The sequence below is a fragment of the Megalobrama amblycephala genome, linkage group LG1 (assembly GCF_018812025.1).
Source record: "Megalobrama amblycephala isolate DHTTF-2021 linkage group LG1, ASM1881202v1, whole genome shotgun sequence".
NCBI classification, from domain to species: domain Eukaryota; kingdom Metazoa; phylum Chordata; class Actinopteri; order Cypriniformes; family Xenocyprididae; genus Megalobrama; species Megalobrama amblycephala.
Window position 1 is genome coordinate 16,003,766 of NC_063044.1, and position 19,612 is coordinate 16,023,377.

The following is a 19,612-nucleotide window of genomic DNA, read 5'->3' on the forward strand; positions in this document are numbered from 1 at the left end:
ACACATGTATTGCTTTTATAATGTAAGGTTCACCCACTGGCCCAATGATGGTATCCAGTTGTATCTTAAGATATTTTAATGTTTCTTAATCTTTTTTCAGTGTCACTGAATGTCTCTGGAAAACAGAAGTTAAATCTGGTGCTGTGTGGAAGTGATACAACACTCAACATCTCTGTGTCCAAAATTTTACAAGGAAAAAAGATCAATCCTTCACATCAGAGAGAGAGCAGTGAAGAGTGTGTGATGGAGAATGTACATGAACATCAGATCAGTATTGTGGATCTTCCAGCTCTCACTCATCTCTCAGAGGAGGAAGTGATGCGTCAGACTCTCAGCTGTGTGTCTGATCCTGGAGTTCATGCTTTCCTCCTTATTATTCCTGCAGCTTCACTGACTGATGAAGACAAAGCAGAAATTGAGAAGGTCCAGAACCTCTTTGGCTCCAGAGATCACTTCATACTCCTTTTCACAACAGAGAGCACTGTTGAAAGACCAGTGATGGACTTCATAAACTCCTGCCCAGAATCTCAGAGATTAATCAGCCTCTATGGGGGTCGATACAGAGTGATTGGGTTAAAGGAACCTGAAAACTCAAAACAGATCCCAGAACTACTGGATTATGTAAAGAACACGAAGACTGAACCATATTCACTTCAGATTTATATGAAAGCTCAAGAGAACAGAGTCAGAAGTGAAACAGAGGAGAAATATAAAGAAGAACTGAAGAGAATGGAGAATGAAAATAAAGTGTTAAAGCAGAAGATTCAGTCAAAAGGTTAGTGCATTTTTTGTTTTAATATTAGCTTATGCATCTTTATAAGAATGTACACACTTTTCTTTTAAAATATTCCAATCATGAACAATCATGTTTTGTGCCCTTAATACTGTTAATGTAGAATCACAACTAGATTCACTTGGTTCATGATTATTGATTCAGTCCCATGAATTGGTCAAATGAGTTAGCAAAACACATGTAAAGTAATAGGATGCTGTATTAAAAAAATAATATTTGCCTAGATTTAATTAAAATAAACCTGAAGAAGCTTCCTATTGATTGCCAGTGATAAAGAAAGTCTTTAAGTTCATACTTTTTAAGTTTAAACTCCAAAGTTACAACACCTGCATGTGAATCTTGCTTCATTAACCTGCATTAACCATGCTTGTATTTTAATGCATTGGTTTGCATTTTTTATGGTCTCAAATTCAACATGGTTGCATATTTAAGCCGTGAATATTACAATTCAAAACATTTCACACATATTTTCATTGTTAAAAATTTAATAATCCATATTCATCTTTAAGATTTCCCTTCCAAAATATTAATTCTGTTTAAAATACAACCTATAATATTCAGGAGGCAGTCTTCTGGCCATTTTATTTCGCGTTACAAATTTGCGTCTCTAAAAGGTTAAATAAAATATAATGAATATATAGGCTAATACAGTGCATATATTAAAGGTACTCTAAGCGATCCTGGGTGGAGTAACTTACTGTTGACGTTCGTGCTTCCTGAAACAGTCATGAACGCACATTTAAAATCATTCTTTTCTGTTATTGGCTGGAGCGTGTTTATTATGTTTTGTGGTCCAGGCTGCACCAGGTAGTTTTTGTTGCTGTTTTTGGAGCTTGTGGCAACTACAGAGACCACGTTTTTTACAGTGTGTTCAGGGGACAGGCAGCTAGCGGATAGTGAGATGTTTGCTGTATGTGACAAAAAATGTTTTGGCCTAAAAACATGTGACATCGCTTAGAGCACCTTTAAGCGAAAGAGTTTGTTTCTCTGGGGAACTAACAAGCTGTGGACACTGAGTGGCTTTTCTGAGGTAAATGCTATACATGACAGATTGTTTACAAGCTGTTTTTTTATGTTGTTGAAACACTGATTAGGTGATTACAAGATATATAACTGTTTCAATAAGTTGTACTGTACCTTTCAACAAAACAGATGTTCGAATACGTATATATATATATATACGTAGTCGCCCCCCCATAATTTTTCCCGTTGTGATCCGTCAGCTCGTCCACTACAATTTGAAGCGTTTAAGGCCCGGGTATATTTCATTTCCCGGGTACCGCTCCGTCGCTCCGTCTCGGGCACAGTTGAGCGCGAGCCTTACAAAGATACTCTTTTGCCCGTGAGCGCGGAAAGACAGTCACAAAAAACGCGGCCACTATTCAGAGAGATGTGGAAAAAAACGGGTGTGTCTCATACGTCCTGAAAAGTGAAGCCGCGGGCTCTTTGATCGCCCCCTGGTGGCTGGATGCAGTACAAGTCATAAACCCGCCCTCTCAATGCAAACTAATGGCACTTGTCAAAATAACAAAAAATTAATTACACGTACAATAAAATTTTCCGAAAGATGGTTTTGGTCATTTAAGGTAGTTGTTATCATGCTGATATATATTCAATAGTTCATTTTTGTGATCAGTTTGATTTTTGCAAGCAATTTGGTGCTATAGAAACGGGGCGTGTCGTCACGATTTACAGTTGATTGACAGCTTCTCTGAGGACTGTCGGAGCTTTGAGGGGAGATTGAAGATGAATAAATAACTATTATTTTTCGATTTCTGTGTTATTTCTCACTGACAAAATTTGTTGTTCAGCAGTAAACTGTCCTAACCGACCTACAGATCTGACGGATCACTGAGTTTTTTCGGTCACGTTAAATGTGGGCTTTATAAGCTAAATGTTATTAGCCAAGATAACACGGCTAATGTTAGCCATGACGGAAAAAGCAGGTGATCATAATCTGGCAGTTACTAATTATCTTTATGGGTATACAATAATAATTATCAGGACAAAATTAATCCTACTCTAGTTAATTAAAGAGCACTGTCTAACGTTACAGCAATCGATCTGCTGTAGAGTTAGTTCACCTTTACAGAGGTTTCAAAAATATTATTGCTCTAGAAACAGAATATTTTTTTACAAGTATAATTTTAATTTGTGTATAATTTATTTATTTAAAATACATCAATTACGATATGTTGTTTTGACCTAGTTATGAGTAATTTAGTTTAAAACTGAACAATGTGCATTAATAAACATTCAAAAAAATGTAAATTCCTTATTGCCAGATGTAATTAAGCCATCGTTTAAGCCAAATGAAAAAGGGAGGAGGAAAAGAAAAATATAATAAACAATAGATAATAAAACAAATAGGAGATCTGATCTTGATGACGCAGACGTCTGGGCGGAAGTTTGATACCGCGACTCCGCCTCCGCCTCCTGGTTTCACCGACGAGTCTTTCTGCGCATGCCCAGGTTCCAACATGTCAACGCCCATCATCGTCCGTTTTACCTTCAGTTCATTACAATGGAAGGAAGCGGCGTCGCGTCGTCCATCTTTTTTTACAGTCTATGGAAAAAACAGATTAATGATAACGATATCGTCCTTTGATGCCGTGCCTAAACTCCGTTTATCCCTTCACAGTGGCGTAGCCTAGGCTATATCGGACGGGGGACGCAGGGCTATTAAATTATTCTTCTTTTTATTATTAAAATAATATTGTTATTCATTTGCTCAGCAATATCACAGCGCATATCACCGCAACCGATGCCCTGTCTGTGAATGAGGATAATAAAAGATTAGTTGGATACTCCTCATTTAAAAAACAACTTGTTTAACACGAAATATTGTAGAATAATTTTATATTTTTCCTCACTATGGACCACAAGAGAAATATCAAGAAAATAAATTAACAGTCTCTGAGAAGATATGCGCCGTTAACGCATCGACAGATGCCAAAAGCTCAGTCAGTTTTTACTTTCAGTTTCTGTAGCAGCCGCGGCTCGTGGGGCAGGTGGGGCAGAGCCTCACCAAAATATTCATCCTAAAATATAGGCCTACTATGTACACTGAATTAATAATAAATTATAAATGTGTTCAGCATTCTGCAACAAATATTTTTCAGATTTGCTAGACTATTTTAAGTCGTAAACTGAGCAGGATATATTAATGTAGCGCATGGATTCGACAGGCATGTATTCATAAAACTAAGCGGGGCAGCCGGTCTCAGAGCTCTTCCCAGCTCTACAGCGCCCCACAACTTTCCTATGTAAATCAGTGGTGTAAAATGGAACTGCAGCACCCTCTCATAGAGAGCCATTGTGGCAGATTTCTGGATGCCCCGCTTATTTCCACGTTTAACACACCTCACGTACACCTCCAGACCAAGACGATATCAGTCCGCTTCAGATGTGTGTCTGCATCAGGTCAGTAACTGTTTGGCATGTCTGTTCTTCCTATGTGGAGTAGCGTATCTTTAATTTAAACGTGCTCATGTTTATAGCTTTTATAGTAGTTATGTTGTTTATGTTTGTTCTGAAAATAGACAAAACAAATTTCTCACTCGAATTCCTACATAACTATTCTAAAACAAAATTCGAAGCAAAAATACTACAATTCTAAGATTCTGTGTGTTGTGTGTACTAAAGTCTGTCAATCATCATTAGAGCGCCACCCTCAGGCTGAATAACGTAAAGACATTGGAATTCTGTCTGATGTGTTCAGCGATTAGAATATAAAGCTTTCGGATATCGACCGCGTCATTTCTTGTGATAATAAAATTAAATGAATTATTAAATAAATGAGTAGATAAATGAGTATTCAGTGCTTTAAGTGGCCCAAAAGAGGTGCCGGTACTCTATTATAGCCTATATATATATATATATATATATTTTTTTTTTTTTTTTTTTTTTTTTTTTTTTTTTACTATATTGAAGGGGTTTTATACAGCAGTCAACAGACGACCTTATAAGAAATAATAAATCATTTTATTAGTTTGTGGATTTGCTTGAGCTAGAAAGAGCTACTGAACATAAATAAAATGTGCAAAAGGGTATTGAATTTTTTTTTAACAAAATGCACATAAAATAAATTATAAAACACAACATAACCATAGAACAGTAGAACATAAACATTGTCTTAAGTGTTGTTCACTGTATTTGTATTTTTACCGAGCCGAGTGTGCGCGTTTCACACACCCTCTCCGGCCACGTTGAGTTGTTGACACTGACAGCGGCAAAAGCGACGCATGCGTTTTTCACTTGTAAAACTCAAGGGTGTATGGGTAATGTAGTCTCTGCTCTCGGTGGGACGAATTAGGAAGCGTGCCGTGCATTGTGAAGGGCGCTCTGAAAAGCGGCAGCGCAGGCAAAGGATTAAAACTTCTATTAAAATAGATGTCCAAATGAGCGTACCGGTACGCTAAAAGCACGTTCTGGGCGCACGGAGAGGTGCCGGTACGCTCAAGAGCTATATTTGGAAGTGGCGGTACTGAGTACCGGTGCGTACCGGCCCACTTAAAGCACTGGTAGTATTATTAAATAAAAGAACAAGCAAGCTTAAACTTGTCACGACTCCTGGGTGAATTATGGTGCGTGTGTGTGTATGTTTATTTACTTACCTGTTGGTGGCAGTTCCTCGCGTGTGCACTAGCCCCTCCCACTCGTTTCGGTAAGTGTTCACCTGTTGTGTCTCATTAGCTGTTTTCTTTAAGTAGCACGTTGTCCTGTCCTTCGTCGCGCGCTCATTGTCTTGGTTGGTCACAGTCACGCTGTCTGGTCCAGTTATTCATTTTCTCTCAGTTTCTGTCTCTGATTCAGTCGCCGGCATCTGGAGGTTTGTCTTTGCCCGGAGTTCACACGTCTGTGAGTGTTCGTGAACTTGACCTCGAGTGAACCCTGCCTTGTTTCCCGGTGAAGCTGGTGCGCTTTGTCTTTAGGCGAGATCCAGTCTCCTCCGGGTTGCGGTGAGCTGTCTCTTTCTTTGCTGGTGTGAATCACATCTTCAGTCTTCTGTCGTGTGAGGATTTCTCTCCGGTCACCGACCAGAGTGGATTACATCGCTGGATGCCGCGTGTGGTTCTTCACCTGTGAACTGTGACTGTTGTGCTCTGTCTGACCCTCTCTCTATCTCTTCAAAATAAACATTGTGAACTTGCATTTGACTCCGAGACTTCTTCTGACAGATGAGCGCGCCAGAGATGGAGTCAGCGAGTTCGGAGGGTTCGGATTCCGTGCAGACCGCACTTCATCAGCAGGGAGCGGCAATTGAGCGGCATTCGTCAATGTTGAGTGCAGCTGCCAGAGACTTTCGTCTCCTGTCTGAACAATTTACAGAGCTCAGTACCCGGGTTGAGCAGGTTGTTTCTCTGCTCGGTGAGCGTCTTTCCTCTGTACCCGCTGAGACTACATTTGCAGACCGCGAGCCACACGCGGCGACACCTCCGTCCTTCGATGGCGACCCCAACACCTGTCGGGACTTCCTGCAGCAGTGTGCCCTTGTTTTCGCTCTCCAGCCCCGGCGTTTCGCCGCTTCTACTACTAGGGTGGCTTACGTTTTAACACTACTCACCGGTAGAGCGAGACAGTGGGGAATGGCTGCATGGGGGGCCAGGGCTCCGTGCACGATGTCGTTTGAGGCTCTCGAGACGGAGATGCTGAGTTTGTTTGATCGATCGCTTCGCGGGGACATGGCAGCAGCCGAGCTGGTGAGGCTGCAGCAACGGACCTCTTCCGTCACAGACTATGCCATCGCGTTCAAAACGCTGGCTATTACCTGCGGCTGGAATGACGCGGCACTTCGGGCTCAGTTTCTCGAAGGTCTCAATCCTGCCATCCAGGACGAGGTCGCTGCAAGGGACCCCCCAGCATCTCTCGAGACGGCGATCGACCTGGCGTTGAGGATCGAGACTCGCCACCGTCAACGAGACCTCCGCCGATCATTTCGACATCTCGCCGTCTCTGAGTCGGAGGAGACCACCGCATCGTCATCTCTTCAAGCGGAGGAGCCCATGCAACTGGGCAAGCTCCGCCTTACCGCTACTGAGAAACAGCGTCGTCTGTCCTGTGGATTGTGCCTGTATTGTGGTAAGGCGGGGCACATCGCTGCTGCATGTCCGGTAAAAGGTACTGCCCGCCGATGACTTCGGGAGTTTCGGTGGGCGTGTCGTCATTAAAGTCTCCCGTAAGCTGCACTACACTACCTGTAATAGTGAACTTTAAACTGACTTCTTTTCATTCACAGGCGTTGTTGGATTCTGGTGCGGAGGCAAGCTTTCTAGATGCCGCTTTGGCCTCATCGTGGGATATTCCTTTTATCCCTCTGTCTTCCTCTCTCTCCGCCTGGACTTTAAAGGGTCAGCATATGGCTGTTATCACCCATCGCACACCCCCTGTGAGTTTGTTTGTCTCTGGCAATCATCGTGAGGAGATCGAATTTTATTTGTTAGAGGATTCTCAATCTCCAGTCATTTTAGGTCATGACTGGCTGACCAAACATAATCCTCACGTTGATTGGCAGAACGGTGTTGTGTTGTCTTGGAAGTCTTCGTGTCATGTTTCATGTCTTGGTCCTGCTCCTTCTCCTGTCGTCTGTTCTTCTTCTCAGGTTCCGGCCGTTGATCTCTCGGGGGTCCCGGCGGAGTACTCCGATCTGTATCAGGTGTTCAGTAAGGCTCGGGCTACTTCCCTACCTCCTCACCGGTCGTATGATTGCGAAATCAAACTTCTCTCAGGTACTTCTCCGCCTAAGGGTCGTATATTTTCCCTTTCTAAACCAGAAAGAGAGGCTATGGATAAGTACATCAATGAAGCTTTAAATGCCGGTCTCATTCGCCGCTCCTCGTCTCCAGCTGGTGCTGGATTTTTCTTTGTTAAAAAGAAAGACGGGTCTCTTCGTCCGTGCATTGATTACAGAAGGCTGAACGACATTACTGTTAAGAATAAGTACCCCTTGCCTTTAATGTCGTCAGCGTTCGAGTTGTTACAGGGAGCGCACGTGTTTACCAAGTTAGATCTGCGCAACGCTTATCACTTGGTACGCATCAAAGAGGGCGATGAGTGGAAGACAGCCTTTAATACACCATCAGGGCACTGGGAATACTGCGTTTTTACCGTTCGGCCTTTGTAACGCACCAGCTGTCTTCCAAACCATGGTCAACGAAGTGCTGGGGGACATGATTAACAAGTTTGTCTTTGTGTATCTTGATGACATTCTCATCTTTTCTCCCTCTATGCAGATACACACCCAGCATGTTCGCCAGGTTTTACAACGGCTTTTAGAGAATCAGCTCTTTGTTAAGGCGGAGAAGTGCGAGTTCCACAAGGAGTCGGTTTCGTTTCTGGGTTTCGTCATAGCCGAGGGAGAGATTCGTCCCGATCCCGCTAAAGTTAAAGCGGTCGCCGAATGGCCAGTGCCCGACACTCGTAAGGAGCTTCAGCGATTTCTGGGTTTCGCCAATTTTTACCGGCGTTTCATCAGAAACTTTGGTCAGATCGCTAAACCTCTTACCGCTCTCACTTCTTCTAAAGTGTGTTTCCATTGGATAAGGAGGCTCAGGTAGCCTTTGATGAATTAAAGTCCCGTTTCATCTCTGCGCCTATTCTTTCTATTCCCAATCCGGCTAAGCAATTCATAGTGGAAGTGGATGCATCTGATGTCGGGGTAGGCGCCGTTTTATCTCAGCGATCTCCCGTTGACGGGAAAGTGCATCCGTGCGCTTTTTTCTCTCACCGGTTAAACCCAGCGGAACGAAATTACGACATAGGTAATCGGGAACTGCTGGCGGTTAGACTCGCATTGGGTGAGTGGCGTCACTGGTTGGAGGGAACCTCGGAGCCCTTTCTGGTCTGGACGGATCATAAAAATTTGGAATATGTCCGTTCAGCCAGAAGATTAACATCTAGACAGGCTCGCTGGGCACTTTTTTTTGACCGTTTTAACTTCACCCTCTCGTACCGGCCAGGTTCTAAAAACACTAAACCGGATGCTCTCTCCCGTCTGTTCGAAGGTTCTGAGTCTGAGCGGACCGAAACCATTCTTCCGGAAGGGAGAGTGGTCGGTGCCCTCGTGTGGGGAATCGAACAGCGGGTGAGGGAGGCCGGCCGAGAGGGGGAAGTTCCGGAGGGGTGTCCGGCGGGTCGTCTATGGGTTCCTGAGCGTTTACGTTCCGATGTCATCCGGTGGGGTCATGAATCCAGGTTTGTCGGCCATCCGGGAGTTCGGAGAACGTTGGCTGCCATCCGTCAACGTTTCTGGTGGCCTTCCATGGCTACGGACGTCAGACAGTTTGTATTAGCCTGTTCAGTCTGTGCTCGTAACAAGACTTCTAATCAACCTCCCGCTGGTTTGCTTAAATCTTTGCCCGTGCCCTCCCGCCCTTGGTCTCATATAGCCCTTGATTTTGTCACCGGCTTACCGGCGTCTGATGGTAACACTGTCGTATTGACTGTGGTGGATCGTTTCTCTAAAGCGGTTCATTTTATTCCCCTACCTAAACTTCCTTCTGCCAAAGAGATGGCTCAGGTTTTGATTAATCACGTCTTTCGGTTACACGGTATTCCGACTGATGTAGTTTCAGATAGGGGTCCTCAGTTCATCTCTCGTTTTTGGCAGGAGTTTTGTAGACAGATCGGCGCTACAGCCAGCTTGTCTTCTGGTTACCACCCGCAAACCAATGGGCAATGCGAACGGGCTAATCAGGATCTCGGTCGAATGCTTCGCTGTCTGTCGTCACAATATCCGAACTCTTGGTGCCAACAGCTTCCATGGGTCGAGTATTCTCATAATTCTCTTCCCGTTGCGTCTACTAATATGTCCCCGTTTGAGTTGTCTATCGGTTTTCAACCTCCCCTTTTCCCATCACAGGAGCCCGACGCAGCGGTTCCGTCTGCTTTAGCTTTCGTGCGCAGGTGCAGACGCACTTGGCGGAGAGCTAAATCACTTTTATTACAGAACTCCAGACGAACCAAAGCTGCGGCTGACCGTCACCGGCGACCTCCACCCCGTTATGTGTGTGGACAAAAGGTATGGCTTTCCACCAAGGATTTGCCTCTCCGTGAGCCTTCTCGTAAGCTGGCTCCTCGTTTCATTGGGCCATACAGTATATCTAAGGTCATTAATCCGGTAACGGTAAAGCTTAAGTTACCTCTTACTCTTGGTCGGGTTCACCCTGTTTTTCATGTATCCAGGGTTAAACCTGTGTTTTTTGCCCCTATTAATTCCTCCGCCTCTGCCCCCAACCCCCCCGCCCCTCGTCTAGTGGATGGTGCTCCTGCTTATACAGTTAGGAGGTTACTAGATTCTCGTCGCAGGGGCAGAGGTTTTCAGTATTTAGTGGACTGGGAGGGTTACGGTCCGGAGGAGAGGTGCTGGGTTCTGGCCCGGGTTATACTGGATCCTGGTCTGATCGAGGACTTCCGTCGACGACAGGGTGAGTCTTCATAGAGCCCGTCCGGTGCCGGTCCTGGGGGGAGGGATACTGTCACGACTCCTGGGTGAATTATGGTGCGTGTGTGTATGTTTATTTACTTACCTGTTGGTGGCAGTTCCTCACGTGTGCACTAGCCCCTCCCACTCGTTTCGGTAAGTGTTCACCTGTTGTGTCTCATTAGCTGTTTTCTTTAAGTAGCACGTTGTCCTGTCCTTCGTCGCGCGCTCATTGTCTTGGTTGGTCACAGTCACGCTGTCTGGTCCAGTTATTCATTTTCTCTCAGTTTCTGTCTCTGATTCAGTCGCCGGCATCTGGAGGTTTGTCTTTGCCCGGAGTTCACACGTCTGTGAGTGTTCGTGAACTTGACCTCGAGTGAACCCTGCCTTGTTTCCCGGTGAAGCTGGTGCGCTTTGTCTTTAGACGAGATCCAGTCTCCTCCGGGTTGCGGTGAGCTGTCTCTTTCTTTGCTGGTGTGAATCACATCTTCAGTCTTCTGTCGTGTGAGGATTTCTCTCCGGTCACCGACCAGAGTGGATTACATCGCTGGACGCCGCGTGTGGTTCTTCACCTGTGAACTGTGACTGTTGTGCTCTGTCTGACCCTCTCTCTATCTCTTCAAAATAAACATTGTGAAATTGCATTTGACTCCGAGACTTCTTCTGACAAAACTTCTGCGAATAATTTGCTGAATAGTTAAGATGAAACATTATTGAAGTTACAAAATCTATTCAGTCAGGAGTGATTTCTTTGTACCTTGTTGTTCAATTATATAGCAGGAATATTAGACTGCTGTCCCTTTAAGATATAATTCAAAGATCCAGTACACTAATACTGAAATTTTGAAAATTTAGATTATGGTTGAGAATTACAGCACCTAGTAGAAGCATGTAAATTGAAAAGAAAATTGGTCCTAACAGGCAACCCTGCGGAACTCCACACATCATTTCTGAACGTTGGGATACTGCATCTCCAACTGACACTACAAATGACCTGTTTGACAAATAAGACACAAACCAATCAAGCGCCTTTCCCGAGGCTCTGACCCACTGTTTTCAGCATACTACTTACAATAGAATGGTCAACTGTATCAAAGGCTGCAGTCAAACCTAATAGTACCAAAACTGAACATTTACCAGCATCCCCTGCCATCAGCAAATTTTAAATTGTTAAATTCACACTCACAGTGCCAAAATTAAAAAAAATGTTCAGGGTTTATACAGGTTCACGCTAAAGAGAGTTAAAGCTGCTGTCCGCGATTTTTGGCCCTCTAGCGGTTAATAAACAGAACTGCACGCGTCTTGTGGAGGAACATTCTAGCCGGAGCTACTTTTCTCCGTGTATGTCTATGGCGAGTCACGCAGTTACTGTGTTACACTGTGGCGGGTCCTACCAGTTTTTTAACACTTGTATGGAGTTAAAACAACACTGTAAGTGTTCATAATTAACACAATTATTGGTGTTTCTTCCCCTCATTTACACTGGTAGTGTTAAAACTACACTAGATGTGTCAACACCAAGAGAGTTCTTTCCACACTACTATCGTGTTCATGCAAACCCTGATTTGTCATTCAATGTAATCTGTATTCAGTTTAACTAAAAACACAATGTGTGCATTGAATAACAGTCAATACATTGTATCAGTTTGAACCTTTATTTTCAACAATGACACGTCTTAGATATAACAGTTCAAACAAATTCATCGAATTCACTCATGTGAACTCTGAAGGTCAAAAGACCTGTAAAACTTCAAAATGTTAGCGGTTGAACATACTCTACTTCCAATATCTGTACTTTAAATACATGGGGCTCTGAAAAAAATGTTGTCAAAAGTTTGTCAATGCTTCCCATGCAATTCCTTTACTTTGGGAGAGTCATTGGTAAGACCAAAATCAGTGTTGTTGAGTGTAGCAGGAAGATAAAGATAAAGGACCTACATAGCAGGTAGAAACAGTAGACTTAATGTTCGATAGCACTCAAGGAGCTGGTTCCTTCAGAAGAGATGAGGTGCTTTTTCAGCCACAAAGAATTTGTCGATCCTGCCCTTGATCCTTCTCAGTACCAGTAGGAATGGCTGGTGGTCCTCCCTCCGACTGAGATGGCCTTCAATACTGGTGCAGGTGCAGGACTGTAAACAGCAAAAACAAATTACATTAAACGAGATGGAAAAAAAAAATTATATTTGCAAAGATGAATACATAAAACTCAGTACTAGTAATGTTTGATGAGAATTGTGCTTTAAATGGATAGCTCATCCAAAAACTGGCATTTAATCACCCTCATGTTGGTCCACACCTGTAAGACTTCTGTTCGTCTTTGAAATAAAATTGACTATGCTTCAAAAATTCATAATGGGATTGTAAATCTAATCCATATGAATTTTAGCAATTTAGTCCAAATTTTCTGAAGAGACACGGTCACCTTATATGATCAGCACAAATAGTTCTTGTGGAAGCTCAAACGATGCTGCATAACACGAGAATGAACTCATGCGTGAATTCCCGTTTACCATATCTGATCATATATTTGTTTATAAAGGTTTATATGTGAATAAAAAGACAAAGTTAAATGTTCACATAATGCAAGTCTCTTCAGAAAATACGGAAATCAAACATATGGATTAGTTGGACAATCACAGTGGAATTTGTATACTGTCAATGAATCAACAAATATCTCAGATTTCATTAAAATAACTACATTTGTGTTTTGGACCCACTTTATATTAAGTGGCATTAACTACTATGTACTTACATTTAAATTAACCATTTGATACAATGCACTTATTGTGTACATACATGTTTTTACATTGTACTTATATCTTAAAAACACCTGTATGTAATTACATCTGTAATTAATTTCTGTAATTACATTTATAATTACACTGTTGACCCATCCCTTACACCTTAACCCACCCTTAAACCTACCCATACCACCAAAGCTTTCCCTAACCTTACCCGTATCCACCTCAATAGCTGCAAATGTGTTTTACAATTCAATATGAACCCAATAAGTACATTGTACTTATTTTTAGATGTAAGTACATAGTAGTTAAGGCCACTTAATATAAAGTGGACCTAAAAAAGCTGCACTCCACACATTTTTATGTCTTTATTTAACACCTGATATCAGATCATCAGCTCATTTGCAGGGAGCTTCATGAATTGAACTGTGGATCCCCATGCAGGATGACTGAAAACCACTGCATTATGGTATTTACAACCATAACCATAAATGACATTGCAACATTATTGCGAGTCTGTGTCATCGTAGTCTTCTTTCTCATCGTTAGATTGTTTTTCCAGGGTGTCGTGGACAATCTGATTAAACACGACAACATTATTGGCAACAGCTTAAGACTAGTAAAATGATGGAAGGTAATAACATAAACAAATCAATTGCGAAAAACAAAATGCATGCCTACCTGTTTGCCATAACATCAGTGCTAAATCTGATGCTGGCCCTTGCTTGCTGGTTTTGCGCTTATGTCTCTTGATAGTCAGACAAAGAATGAGTACATGCGCTGGAGGTTGAGGATCTTGTGTGTGACTAAAGGCAGGAACACACCAAGCCGATGGTCGGCCGTCGTGCAGTTTTTGTTCGTCGGCCGACTAAGTTTTCTCAGTGTGTTCAGCACCGTCGGCTGAAGTTGGTCCTCATCGGCTTTTTTTCAGCCGATTCGAAATGTTGAATCGCTGTTGGAGCTCGTCGGTCCGCCAGGCCATCTGATCATTCTGATTGACTGTTTAGCTACTGCCATCTGCTGGTTCAGAAAGGCATTTCTTATCACGCAGGCGCAGAACGGATGTGCTACTTGGCTGTCTTGGTTTGGTGTGTCAGGGCAACTTTGGATACAGACGCTGCCAACATGAGCCAACCCTGCAGTCTGCTTTCGTCACCACTAGTTCGTTGGCGTCGGCTTGGTGTGTTCCGGCATTAAGAGAGAAAATCTAAACAATTCAATGTTTCATGTCTATAAAGGCTTAATTCATTCAGGGCTAAGGATAAATAATTTACACCATCATATTATGGAGGGCTTAAAAGAATGCCTTATATATAGTGTTAATATATTTAGTATTAATATTTACCATTTGTGTCTGCTTTCACATCAGTGTCAGTCTTTTAAATTAAACACTTTTAACATTAGCATAAATACAGACTTTTTTTTAATTAAATAGCAAAGCTTTGAAACCTGGAAACAATCCCTGTGTGACTTCTTAATGTCAGTTTAAGCACGGTTGCTATATGACTGGCTTTAAATAACTTATAGTTATTTTCTAATTTTCTTACCTTCATTTAAAAATCTTGGAATGGACCATGATATTGAACTTTCACCAGGATGACAACAGATGTTGGTCAAGAAAAATGCAAATAGTTAATTTTAAATAAAGTCTAGTGAGCAGATGCAGTCAGAAGTTCCATTTGTCATCTCACCAGAGCCGGCCCTCTTTATAAGTGAACTAAGCGACTGCTTAGGGCCCCACCACCACCAGGGGACCCCCAAAAGCAAATTAAATGACAGCTTGATTTTTACATTGCGCATTCTATCAGTTGCAGTTCTGGTGCACCTGTCCCATTATTTTACAACTGGACATACATTTACATCACATGTTAGGGTTAAGGCGGTCTTCTAGTAGCTTTTTACACCCTTTTTATACTACCCCTGTTATGTGAGTATAGTTTTTCCTAGTTCTGGCCTCCTCTTATCAGAGTTGTCAGGCCAAGGCCCATTATCCCTTCAGTGTAGGTGCAAAATAGATAGCAGCTAAGGTAACAGACTATTGCTAAGTCTCCCTGGTGCTGTTGTCTCAGGTGGTGTAGGCCCCTTTTCACTGTGTGAATAGAAACTATCTAGTGGTACTTTGACTTCCGTCTTTCCCCTTACTTCTGATTCCAGCCCAACACTTTGTGAGCTCAGTAACTCTAATACAGCCACAGGCTAGCAACCATGTGTTCTGGAGTAGTAGGCCTGACTTGGGCCTCCTTAAGATTATGGTGACGTATTTTGTACTCCCCTTGCTGAAAGGGTAAAAAGTGTTTTTACTGAGTATATTGCCTGTTAAAAGCTTCAGTTGAGTTTAATAAAGTGAACCTCACTACATAGTTTGGTTTTCATATATGACTTCCTTAGAGCTTGAACACTGCCACAAGTTGACACTCGTGTTGGTTGAAATAGAAGGCTCTGTTTGGGCCTCGTTCAGAACACAGTATTGCAAGGCTTGTTGGTAGGTGTTTTAGTTAGACTTTGCTCACTTGGAAACTTGCACTGCTACAGGTTTATGCCCGTGATCGCTTGAAGTAGTAGGCCTGTTTTTTGCCTCCCTCAGAACATGGTAGTGTAAAATTCTTTGTACTCCCCTTACTTTAAGGGTTATTGGTGTTTTTACTGAGTACATTGCCTGGTCGAGTTAAACTAGTTAACCTCACTGGATAGTTTGGTTCTCAGATTTGGCTCCTTTAGAGCATAGACACTGCCACTAGCTGATGCCTGTGTCATTCTGGAGTCGCAGAACCTGTTTGGATCTGCCTTCACAGGCCACCCTGTAAGCGAATCCCCCACATCTGGGTGTCTTTTAGCAGATTAAGCTTGTAGTTTTGACATGGCTGGCCTTTGCAATGCTGCTGTGATATATTCTACATGATGTAGAATTACATCATGTTGCAGGCTCTCTGGGAGCCTCCATGTTTATGCCTACAGTATGGTCTTCCTGCTAGGTTGAGCCCAGTACTCCCCACGTGATTTGATAATTGTTTCAGACACCGGTTCACAAGGAGGCATTCCCCCAAAGCGTGCCAAATGCAGTGTCTCGTTCCCTGTTCTCAGGGAACCATGGTTACATACATAACCTGAGACATTGGCCATGATAAACAGCAGAAAATGTACTTCACTACTTAATAAGTTGCTGTCCTCTTGAGGGTAATGTTAGCTAGTGAAAAGAAAAAAATAATCTTATTACCCCATTTTCAGATAAATTAGTAATTAGTAACATATCATTAATTTAATTTAGGACACTTCTGCCAGTTATTGACTATTTCTTTTTCAAACTATCTTTAACAATTATTTCATTAATGTTTGGCACCCTGTGTTCTAATGCATTTTACTTGTTTTAACGGTGTATTTTAATGTATTCTAAACATAGAGACTAAGGAGACAGTTAGAGAACCTTTAAAGGACTATATACAGGCTTAACGGGTTCTTAAATGGCAGTGGTGCTATATATCACCTTAACCACCCCCAAAAAACTGCTGAAGAACCTTTTTTTTGTGTGTGTGTGTGCAGATCACACAAAACTGCGTTACAATGACTTACTGATGATTGATGTGAGCAGGTACATCATAGGTGTTTTGGTGTATTGTATGAAAGATTGAGCCAGCAGCTGAATTACACAAAAACTACTAAGCACTTGGATAAAAATAATATAAACCCATGTAAAATGACCCAAAATGCTAAAACACATTTTATATTGTGCAGTGAAACTGTTCCATGTATATATTTTTTTTTTTTTTTTTGATACCGATTAAAACACCCCAACTAAACCTGCATTAAATTAGTGTAATACATACATTTTTTTATGATTTTCAGGTGCTGCATATGAACCAGATGATGATGAGTGTCTAAGGATTGTGCTGATCGGTAAGACAGGAAATGGAAAGAGCGCAACAGGAAACACTATTCTGGGAAGAAAGGAGTTTGTGAGCCAATTAAGCACAGATTCAGTGACGACTGTTTGTGAAAAGAGAGTTGGTGAAGTTGATGGTCGATCAGTTGCTGTTGTTGATACTCCAGGTCTCTTCGATACAACACTGTCAAATGATCAAGTGGTGGAAGAAATAATGAAATGTGTTTCAATGTCATCACCTGGACCTCATGTTTTTGTCATTGTGTTGAGTTTGGGAAGAATCACCAAGGAGGAGATGGACACTATGGATCTGATAAAGAAGATCTTTGGTCCAAAAGCTGCTCAGTTCAGCATCGTTCTGTTCACTAGAGGAGATGATCTCGAGGATGAATCTATAGAAGATTATGTGGAGAGAAGTAATAATGCAGAACTCAAGAAACTGATCAGAGATTGTGGAAACAGATTCCTGGCTTTCAATAACAGAGAAAAACAAGACAGATCTCAAGTGATTCAACTGTTAAACATGATAGAAGAGCTGAAAAATACTAATGAGGGTCGATACTTTACTAACAGCATGTTTGAGGAGGCAGAGATGAGCATTAAAAGAAGAATGGAAGAAATAATGAAAGAGAGAGAAAGAGAAATTCAGGATCAAAATGAGGCATTAAAAGCCAAATATGAGATGGAAATGAAAACAATGATGAAGAGACTCGAGGAAGAGAAACAAAGAGCTGATGAGGAGAAAATGAAGATGCAGAATCAACTGAGAGAAAAAGAGGAAAAACTCAAAAAAGAGTTTGAAGAAAAAGAGAAAACAGAACAGAAGAAACGACAGATTGAAAACCAGAAAAGATCAGAAGAGGAAAAACAGCAAAGGGCTGAATATCATCAGAAAATAGAAGAGATGAAGAGAGAGACTGAAAAACAGAGATTACAGTACGAAAAACAGCAAAAGGAAAGAGAAGAAGAAGATAGAAAGAGAGAAGAGAAATACAGACAAGATCAAGAAAAGATGAAAAGTGAACAAGAACGTATTATAGCAGAGTTACGAATGAAAGAAGAAGAAGAAACTAAAAAGAGAGACTCAGAGGAGAAATGGAGAATTGAAGAGGAGGAAAAAGAAAGACAAGAATGGGAGAGAAAAATAAAAGAGGCTGAAAATGACAGAAAAGAGACTCAAGAGGATATTAAACGACAGCAGAGAGAATGGGAGGATGAAAAGAAACGACAGACGAGAGAACGAGAGGAAGAGGAAAGAAAGAGAAAAGAGAAACACGAGGAACAGCTGAGAGAAAAACAAGAAGAAATGGAGAAAATGAGAAAGACATTTGAAAGAGAGAGAGAAGAAGAAAGACAGAAGATAGAGGAGGAGAGACAGAAACAGAGAAAAGAGAGAGAAGAAAAAGAGCAAGAATATGAGGAAAAGAAAAATAATATGAAAAAGCATTATGAGCAGCTGGAACGAGAGAGAAAAGAGGAGTGGGAGAAAATAAAACGAGAAGATGATGAGAGACGAGAAGAAGAGAGAAACAGATGGAAGAAAATGATAGAAGATCTGAAACAAGAGCGAGAAGAAGAGATCAAGAGAAGAGAAAGAGAGGAGAAGAAGAGAAAAGAAAGAGAATATAAAGAGAGAGATGAAATGAAACAGAAACATAAACAGGAAATAAAAGTCATGAAGAAGAAACATGAAGATGAAGCCAGAAAACAAGCAGAAGAACTGAATGATTTTAAAGAGGGAAAAGAGCAGCTCCAGAAGATGCTGGAGGAACAGCAGAAACAGTATGAATTACTGGATAGACTCTATAAACACCTGCAGCTCCAGAAAGAAGACGAAATAAAGAAGCTAGAACAAGAACAAGATCAGAAAGAAAAAGAAATAAAAGAGCTCCAAGAGAAAGAAAAGGACAGGAAAGAGCAAGAAGCCAAGAAAGAACAAGAGAGACTTGAGCTACTAGAAGAAATTAATAAACTACAAAAGAAATCAGGCTGTGTTATTCAATGATTGTTTTTGCTTGGCATGATGTGATTTGATTGCATAAAAAGGGTGAGAAAAACCAAGGTTCTGTTGAATTCTGTTACTATGGGTACTATGGGTTTAGTAGGTTGCAGTACCACTCCTGCTTAAATCCAATTAAGGGAGATTTGTTTGGTGAAAAGGAAACATAGTTGTGACCTATGGTTGTGACAGTCGTCAATGATTTGTTTTTTCTTTCCTATTCTGTAATTAGGGGGGGGGGGGGGGGACTGTTGAGTGTATATACGGGGAACCAGGTAGGAAGTTATTTAAGAAAGTGTGATTGCGTCTCGCTCTCTCTCTCGCGTGCGCTCTCTAGGCTTTGTATTTTTATGCCTCATGTTTGTTTTTTTTCTTCTTTTGTTAAACTTTGGATCCAGATGTTATTTATTTTTTCCTTATGCCTGTTTTTCTCTTATGCGGCTGCTTACTGCATTTTGATAATTTTTTTGTTCCTGCATGATATTTATTGCATTGCATTTAATTATCTTGAAATTAGTTGTGATTTATTTACTTGTTTATTTTTTCGCTCTATTTTTCTTTCTTTTTTTTTTGAGTTATATGATGGGACAGTAGGGATTCTGAATGGACAATGGATAGATAAGGTTTTTCATTCCAAAAATCACTTTGGTTGCTATGCTGATTGCCTTTATGTCTACTGTTCTGTATATACGACTTTAATATAAGCACCTTAAATACTGTTCGATCATGGTCAACCAAAATATGAAATAAAGTTTGTACCAACACCGATAAATAAGTAATA

The 19,612-nt window shown here is 41.6% G+C and overlaps 1 protein-coding gene across 2 annotated transcripts in view; it reads left to right on the forward strand.

Annotated features, from left to right (window-relative positions):
- Window positions 1-19,058, forward strand: part of LOC125264323 (GTPase IMAP family member 8-like) — a 33,470-nt gene extending 14,412 nt beyond the window's left edge. For both annotated transcript variants that reach the window (XM_048183574.1, XM_048183567.1), the window contains 2 exons: window positions 101-775; window positions 16,796-19,058. In XM_048183574.1, the coding sequence (XP_048039531.1) occupies window positions 101-775; window positions 16,796-18,837 (2,717 nt within the window). In that variant the 3' untranslated portion in view covers window positions 18,838-19,058. The remainder of the gene's footprint in view (window positions 1-100; window positions 776-16,795) is intronic.
- Window positions 19,059-19,612: the final 554 nt, after the last annotated feature.